This window comes from Anopheles bellator, chromosome 1 (assembly GCF_943735745.2).
Source record: "Anopheles bellator chromosome 1, idAnoBellAS_SP24_06.2, whole genome shotgun sequence".
Classification (NCBI taxonomy): domain Eukaryota; kingdom Metazoa; phylum Arthropoda; class Insecta; order Diptera; family Culicidae; genus Anopheles; species Anopheles bellator.
Genome location: NC_071285.1, coordinates 39,932,608 through 39,941,248, shown reverse-complemented (window position 1 = coordinate 39,941,248; position 8,641 = coordinate 39,932,608). Strand labels below are relative to the sequence as shown.

Here is an 8,641-nt window from a genome sequence, read left to right as displayed (position 1 = left end):
ACAAAACACTCGTCGCTGGCTTTTCTTTTTGTTCCATTCGCTCCGTCCGGTCATCATCTCCACGATTACGACGTTTGCGTCAAATGGGTGTGCGATTTTCTTTTTTATCACAGATTTATTTTATTACGAAAAAACTGCGCATTGGTTAGAAAAAACAAACGGAACCGAAATGGAGTGTCAATCAAAACAACACTGCACTGCTTGACTGCTTGGTTTTAGTTCTTTTGCGAGATGCGATGCGGTTTTATCGCTTCCGTTTGTTTGCTTCGTGAAGGAGGTTCGTCTAACTCTTTGCTAGATGCGTTTGCTTAATCGTTTAGCTATTTGTTTCACGCTTTTCCGTTTCGGTTCGCTTGCGGTTCTGTTGCGGTTTAGTAGAAAGTGTGGCAAAAATTGTTTCATTGGCGCAATGTACAGCAAAGAGAAAGAGAGCGAGAATCGAAAGAGAGAGAGAGAGATGGTTTCAATTAATTTGATGTTCTTCTAATCGGGTTCGAAAAAGTAAAACTGGGTCCCGGCTCGTCTCAGGCTGCTTGTAGCCAACGAGCCTGTGTTTTAGCGTTACATTTTAATAATCGTTTGGTTTGTTCCGCTTCCGAACGGAATCGCATTCAAGCCGCACTCATGTCGCAAAAGGTCGATCACACGCAAAGCGCCATCTTGCAGCTTCCTAAGAGATACGCGTACGCTGCTCCGGATGATGGTTGGCATTCGGAGTTTCGTTTTTTGTTTTATCGAGTTTTGTGTCGAACGTCAATTCGAAAGTTTATTAAAAAACTGTAAAGCTGCTCGTTCGTTCTGTTTTCTCAAGAAGGTTATGTGAGATGAGCCGTGGTGATGGTTCCGATGCAATTCGACAAAGGAGAGAATAAAATCTACTTTACTAAGTAACTTTACGTAACACAAATCATACGTTTCTTTAAAGGACAACAAACAGCATAACAGGATTCGCGCGAGTGTATGTGTGTTGAGTATTAGGCTATTAGGTGACAGGCAGCAGCAGAATAGTGAAAGCAGAATCGGCAACAACGGCCAGTTCCCAGGTCCGATCCAGCGCACAGCTCAGGAGTCGGAAACGGAAACACGGATCGAAATTCCTAAATGCGCGCCTGTTGTTTGAGGGTTATCGTGTGATCCGAACGGAAACAATGCGAGTAAGTAAAGCTGGTGACCGGTTGGCCACGAGATAGAAGTAGCACACAAAGTAGGCTGTGTGTGAAACGGTTCACTTTCGATTACCTAACAAGAAATTTATACGCCATCGGGTACACGAACCCGCATTTTCCCGACGACCGAAAGGAAAGCAAACATGATTCTGCTTCAATAGTTTCGCGATGCAAAAATGTATCCTATTTCCTCGTTTTGGTTCCTTAACTGTAGGTTCATTCTATTCGCCCTCGTCATGCAGGATCAGTTTTCCATTTTCTAAGCTTTCTTTTTTGTTTTGTATGGAAACCAACAAACGGTTACAAAGGCGCGCGTGTGCGCGGCCATTTTAAGTTGCTAAACGCACCAGAACTGACTTATTGGGTGTGACTTAAGATGGTAAATCCAAGAGTGGTGGAACTGTGTTGGCCTTGTTGGTACTTAAAAGGGAAAGGGAAGAAACAAAAAGTGGTGAAACATTGCATTGCTCTTCTAATTTCTTTCTTCTAATGGTCGTCGGGTCGCATGACCTCAGTTAGTATCTCAAATTAGTTCCTTCATTGGACCACTCTTGGTGTTTACCGTGTTTGGGTGTAATTCAAATCTGACCAAAGACCAAGCAAAAGATTCCTCTTATCATTAGCCTACTACGTTCTAACGTTCACGTTTATAAATTAAGTTCACTTCTACGATGCTTGAGGCGCGTTTCTTATAAGCGATTGGCAATTTTTCTAATTTTTGTTTCACTTAAGACAAAGAGGGAAAATGAGGAACAATGCCTGGGCTTTGCCTAAGCAGTGTGTTTAGTTTCTGGGCTTAGGTTGGCCACCCTGGCCGCAAACAAAGAGGAAATTGTACAGCTTTCATAACAGACCCCCAACATAACCTTTCCTCTATTACATTTCAAATGCTCCGCTTCCTGCTCTTCCAAAAACCAACAAACGTTACCGGTAATAAGTACTCCTCCTGCCCAAGAAACACAGGTTTTTTTTTGCTATCAACAAATTGACTAACAAACCTAACGGGTGATTCACTAAACTCAACCACAGTGTAACTCGCGCGAAGTGACGACGTAAACTTAACGCGAGTCCGAAACAAAATCCGATGTGCGCGATAGGGCTGACCAGATCGCCTGCACGACCACCTCTCCCCATCTGCTCAGTGTTTCCGTTTGTTGGTTTCCGTCCTCGCCGGCCTCGAAACCACGATCTACTTCCTGTATGATGGATCCGTCGCCCCCAGCGGGAAAGCGAGAACGAGAATTGATTCGTTACGACGTTCGTCGTTCGAGAACGTCGCGTTGCTACTCTACACGGGCTCACCGTGGCCCCGAGGAAAACCTCACACCGGACTGTGACCGGCCCACCGGAGGCGAAGGCCCGACACTGCGAGCAGGACCGCGGCCAGCATTAGGACCGTGTTGCATCGGGGGACCGCCGCATCACCGCACAGCTCGATGACACTCTCCTGTGTTCAGGGGGACTCGTTAGTAGCTAGTGAGGGAGAGGCCCCGAGAGCCTACCTACAGGGTGGTACTTACGTTGGCGTGCTTGTTGATGCAGGTGAGCGGCCTCCGGCGGGGCAGCGGATCGCTGCGGGCCTTGTGACAGGCGAGGGACGCGTTATAGTCGTGCTCCACCGGCCACGTCGATAGCTGGGGCACGTGCGTCGGCAGCGGACAGAGCGTGTCCAGCACCAGCAGCAGCAGGTTGCTGGATGGAATCGGTAGCACCACGTACGGTCTGTCAACAAGAATCAGCGGTCAGTCAGGGGTTAAGGAGCCCCCCTACAGAGGCTTATCGTACCGTTCGCACTGGTGTGCCTCCTTCGTGTAGACCGAAGCGTCGACGTCCATGTTGAGCTCGTACAGGGTGATCACGTGATCGCACGGTTCGGGCCGCGTCCGGTTGATCAGCACCTTCGTGAACTCGGGCTCCTTGTAGCGGTTCAGGGTTGGGTCGTCCAGATCGCCCAGCTCGGGCACCACATCGTAAGCGGCCGCATCGTACACTGGAATGGAGAGCACACGATCAGCGAGCGAATCGCCCGAATCGGGGGCATTGGAACCTACTCTCATCGTACGCGTGCACCAGGGTAAGGAACAGCTGCAACACGACCCACACCAGGTAGGACACGGTGTTGGACAGGATCCACCAAAGGAGTCGCAACGGCGTCTGCAGGACCGTGCCCAGGTTGATGGAGCCCTTCGCCATGAAGCAGACCGCCTGGTAGTCGTAGACGGTCACGTTCCGGAACACGCCGTCGTCCAGCAACCGCTGCATGAAAGCTGGCTTCACCTCGCCAAAAAACGCGCCCGTCTCCTGCAGCTGCTCGCTGATCACCACGAACCCGTTGTTATCGATCACATAGCACTGGTAGTCTCCGGTGAAGCACGTCTTCTCGCAGCCCGGATCGCCGTGTCCGCACTGGCTGGTGATGTTCTTGAACAGAGTGTACAGCGCCGAGTGGTGGAACTGGAAGCCCACCACCGCCACCGGTGCCTCCCGGGCACCGTCCGCGTGAAAGATCGCATGGCTCGCGGTCACCAGCGTGTCGTTCCGGTTGCCCGCATCGAACGGCACCGAGTACACGAAGTTGTCCCGGTCGCTCTCGTCTTTCCCGTTCTCGTCGCTTCCCTTCCGGGCCCGGTGGCTGTAGTACAGCTCCACCGCCCGCTTGTACCACACCTCGTCGATCGCCCGATTGTGCATCTCGCTAAAGTCCGGCCTGTTCGGGGGTCGGGAAAGTTGGGACACGTTAAAAGACGCACCGCAGGGGAAGACCTCGATCTCCCGGGGGGAAGGGAGCATACTTACTCTGCCTGCTTGGACTCGTCCGCCCCGGTGGCGTACTCTTGCCACCGCGTCAGCCCGCTGTGCGTGGCGAGAAACGAAACCGTGATGCCGAACCGCTGCTTGAACTCGTTCCTGGAGGGGCGAAAACCGATGCACGGATTAGAGGAGCCAACAATCGGATTGCAATCGTCCGCCAATCGTAGGTGTTTTGAGGAACACCCTGTAACTACCGCGCGCTGTGTATTGTCGAAAATTGTTTCAAGACAACAATCAAGCCGAGTGATCGATCCGAAAGTAATGCCAACAATATCCTTGTACTTGAACCTTGTGTTGTCGGCTGCCTACTTTTTCCTGAGATTACACACAATTCAGCTTGTGTTTAGGTATTCGAGCAGCGCATCCAAGCATCTCTCGATTCATCGAAAGCTTTCTGATCGCAGGAACCAATCTCATAGAACTGCTCGAAACTGTTCGAAAGCAGATCGATGCTTGCTTCCATTATCGTGCACGATGGCTCCAACAAAGTAACCACTTAAAAATGTAAGTCAACGTGTATAAATTGGCATTACTTTTGGATCAACCCAACGGTATTGATATGTCATAATAGATGAGCTGCTGTAGGTGAATTGTAATTGTTGTGTAAACCCCAGTAAATCAACCAATAAAAAAGAGCCCATCAGCAGCATCAGGTGGTCGCTGGCCACTAATTACCTTGGCAGCAAACCCATCAGCACCGCGATCGGGCTTGGACTGTTCCGAATGGGCCGAAAAATCGGAGACAAATGTACAAAACGCGGTGACGTGAGTGCGGGTTTACGGGGAACGGCCCGTGACAGGGATGAAATGTTGGTGTTTTACAATTAGTGTGCGTGTGGTGGTGCATATAGTAATTAGATATGTTTGTTCAATGTTTATGCGACACAATGTTACCCGTTTTGGTCGTGTTTGCAAATCGTGCGAATGCAGTACGGAAGGGGAGGTTAGTTAGGTTAAATTTTGTGATTCGATTGTGGGATAGAGTAAGAGAGATAGAGATCGGAAGAGAGAGAGAAAGTTTGAAAAGAAAGGTTCCAAAAATTAGCATCGAAAAGCGGGAGCAAAAGGGAAGAACGGTAAAAGAAAACGGAAACTCATTAAAAGTATGCTCTGTGCAAGAAGTCTCTGTGAATTATACAGGAGATGTGGGTTAGCAATGGTGACGAAATCAAAACGAAGCGATCGCGATCGCGGCCTGCATCGCGCGTTATGTACACATCACCGAAAGCGTGTTTTGCAGACCGCCTCCTGGCCCGGTACTTACCCTTTCTCATCCTTATTGCCACTGCCGCTCATGTTTTTCGAGAACCACTCCGTTACGCGGGCGTCGTAAACGAGCGCCTGCATCAAACCGCGATCGCCTGCCAAACACCCGGAGTCGGCGAAATGGGAGAAACAGAAACGGACGAACCGGATGTTAATTACGCTCAATAAACCAACGGTGATGGTGAGTAACACTAAATACTCGTGACTGTGAGGTGAGCAGACGATCAACGAAAGGAAAATCGAGACAGCAACACGCACATAATTGCTAGATTTTGTGGAAAAATACTAACTTCTCTAGGAAAAAAAACATGGTGATTTGGTGAGTAAAGTAGAGATAGGAGATAGGAGCAGAGATCGAAAGAAAACCCAACAAACAATGGTGCCACAAACAAACGGCTGAGGGGCGCGACAAACAACAGAAAAAAAAATTACGCACAAAACCGCAAAACAAGATCGGAAAACTCAAAACCACTGACACTGCGCGGAGGTGACTACAGTCTGCGGGTGCAGTTGTATGTGTGCGTGTGGGTGTAGGAAAAACAATTCGAACTGTAAAGTGGACACTCAGTGCGCGGTGCTCACAAAACACACAAAATGCAAAAACACATCTATCGGCACGAGTGGTATCGAATAAAGGGGAAACTGTGTTATCGTCAAAACAGTGGTGCAGTTGTGCCGTAGAGCTGTAGTTGTGTGGTAGCCGACTACCCCCCCCCCCCCGAAACCTGCGCAAAGACTCACAGCTAGTCTTACTTCTTCACGCTGGTCGGAAAGGAAAGAAAAGTTACAACATAACACATTCGGTGTAAAGGATTGAATTTTCTACTTTTACAGTCGCTGGAAACAAACGCATGCGAATAGGTACGACGACAACGATCGGGGCCTGAGAGCTTGTTAATAAAGGGGCTAAGGTTTCTACATTATTTAAATCCAATGTAATGCTCCTTTCAGCTCAACTGGTGCAACGATTCGATCGTTTGCATTTGCATGAGACTTCCGTTCGGACTCCAGTATTGTGGTAGCTTCAAAAATTCAAATGCTACCGAAAGTAAATTATTTTTTACGCTTATTAAAAATTCAGAAAATATAAACCACCAGGCACCTCCATTAGTACGAATGGATTCATTTGTTATCATGCGTCCACAGACGTAAGTCCACCCTTCAACGACCAACAGACCACACTAATCATTCAATGATTGCCAGGTGATCGTTCGTCATGGTATGAATAATATTTTTTTAAGTATTGGGCGCCCCCATCGAGAACCTTCTTGACACTAGCGGACATTGAAACACACCAGGCGCCTCCATCAAGGCGAATCCAAAACCTTGCCACGGAATTATCCCCTTTGCATCGTCTCACAATGCTGCGGACGGGGTCTAAAGAACTCAAAAACGTTGGCTATCGCTCGTCATAACGCCGTGCAAACTACGCGTGCATGGGGCAAGGATAGGGCGTTTACAACAGAACCTAGTGGAAAAAATGGAAGAAGTCAGACAGTGAGAATGCTTCAGGTTTCTAGAAAATAAAGTCAGTCCAAACGGTGAACTAATTGCCTTGCAACGCTCTCTGGAGTGGTACCCTGAAATTCATTCCAAATGGTGTTGAACGTACAGAACTACACAGGCGTGGTACGTGAGTGGGAGAGAGCGAGAGTAAGTGGTCGGTTGCAAACTCAACTTCAATCCCTAATGTGTGGGGTTGTGTGTGTAGGGGTCTGTGCACACTAACTCTTTACTCGAATGGATGAACTCGTTACTCACAATAGTAGTAATCCTTTTCTGGCAATTTGCCCGTTATATTCGCTGCTCGTTGGGCAGCATCATTCGTACGGCGGGTGTCAAAATCGGGGAGTAGGGAATTGGGCCGTTTAATGCGCGGATCAATTGACGCCGGGTGCAAACGCCCGAATAATCGATCATTTTCAGTCAAATTTCATTTCCCAAATGGTGCCGATAATTCAGTGAAATTTTTTATCAATTTGTTTGCATTATTTCGGGATCGGCCAATGGAAAGAAAAGAGATATGAGAAGATGAGAGAAAAATCGGCACAATAACAGTGGAATTATGGTTTTTTAACACGGACACGGTAAAATGAAAAGTAAAATAAGTTATTGCAACACAAACAAAAGAACGGGGGCGATCGTCCAAACATGGATAGGTAGAGCCATCGAAAGGCACTCCAAATAATTGTTGTGCGAGACCATCCAGTGAGCGAGACCAACGACGGGACGATCGTGATGCGATCATTGTGAGGCATCGAGTGTTAGCACCCGAGAGTAGAGAGAGAGAGAGAAAATAACCACAGCTTTAATCACTAATTTAGAGATAGAGAGAGAGAGAGAGAGAAAGAGAGACTATAACGAGCAACAAGACGGATAGCAGAATCAGATCAGATAGCAGATATCCTGAAACAAAGGTAATAGTGAAGAGTTGATGTACGGAAGGAAGGAACTTATAAAACATTACACTGAAAAAGAGCGAGCAGCCAAAGGGGTTCCAGCGAAACAGCATAACGAACAGCAACTTCCGGCTCAGACCGCGTGGGTCCGATGATGACAGATGGTGAAAAGAATATCATAATCGAACGGAAACGAAGAACGGACAATGGGGAACCAAGTGAACCGAAAACGAGAGAAACACACAGAGACAACACACACCAACCACAAGACACTTACAGAACATGGCATGCTCCGGTGGTGGTGGCGTGCGGTTCGATGGCCACTTCCAGCCACCGAGCTTCATGCGCTCGAGGAAGTGCTTCAGCTCCAACTCGGGAGTGGCGAACGTTTCGTTCGGGTGTTCGTTCAAATATTTACAGTACACCCTACGGGAGAGAAGAATTTCCATTAGCATTCTGCCGCCACCGAGAGCCGCACGGTGCCACCTACCAGTCTGGATGGATTTTCCAGTTGCTGCCACTGAAGAAACTGGCCACATTGCTGCCCTTGGCGTGAATCCGGTGAATCTCGTCTTCCGTGCGTATCTGGAGCCGGTTCACACCGTACGTTTCCGGGAACGTTACCACCAGCGTGAACGGGGTGTTTTTGATCGGGGTCCAGTAATACTGGCGCTTGGTACGCGACACCCGTTTCTGGTCGGAAAGTTGGTGCGATATTGAAAACATTGCGGTGTTTAAATGGCGGTCTTTGAGAGTTTCCCTCCACAATCTTACCATTTCATCGAAGTGGTACTTCACACGGATCCACTTCGCACCGGTCGACTGATTGATGATAGATTCACGCATCTGGAAGTACATCGGAGAAGTCGTTTAGAGGGTCTCCTGGCTCCTGGTGGTCAGCGAATCAGAAACACTCACGATAAGCAGCATATTGTTGAACTCCCGTGGCCCTTGGTCGTCATCGGTCAGCTCGACCTCGATCATGTCGACCGTATTATA

At 48.5% G+C, this 8,641-nt stretch overlaps 1 protein-coding gene across 1 annotated transcript in view; it reads right to left on the bottom strand.

Moving 5' to 3' along the window:
- Positions 1-2,487: 2,487 nt before the first annotated feature.
- The window catches only part of LOC131215587 (voltage-dependent calcium channel subunit alpha-2/delta-3), an 11,855-nt gene continuing 5,701 nt past the window's right edge, over positions 2,488-8,641 (bottom strand). Inside the window, exons 10-21 of the mRNA XM_058209978.1 lie at positions 8,561-8,641; positions 8,417-8,488; positions 8,133-8,335; positions 7,920-8,068; positions 7,005-7,046; positions 5,242-5,338; positions 4,653-4,691; positions 3,963-4,073; positions 3,218-3,873; positions 2,952-3,156; positions 2,687-2,888; positions 2,488-2,613 (exon numbers count right to left, since the gene is read on the bottom strand). The exon at positions 8,561-8,641 is cut by the window's right edge and continues 24 nt beyond it. Of these exons, the coding sequence (XP_058065961.1) occupies positions 2,488-2,613; positions 2,687-2,888; positions 2,952-3,156; positions 3,218-3,873; positions 3,963-4,073; positions 4,653-4,691; positions 5,242-5,338; positions 7,005-7,046; positions 7,920-8,068; positions 8,133-8,335; positions 8,417-8,488; positions 8,561-8,641 (1,983 nt within the window). The remainder of the gene's footprint in view (positions 2,614-2,686; positions 2,889-2,951; positions 3,157-3,217; positions 3,874-3,962; positions 4,074-4,652; positions 4,692-5,241; positions 5,339-7,004; positions 7,047-7,919; positions 8,069-8,132; positions 8,336-8,416; positions 8,489-8,560) is intronic.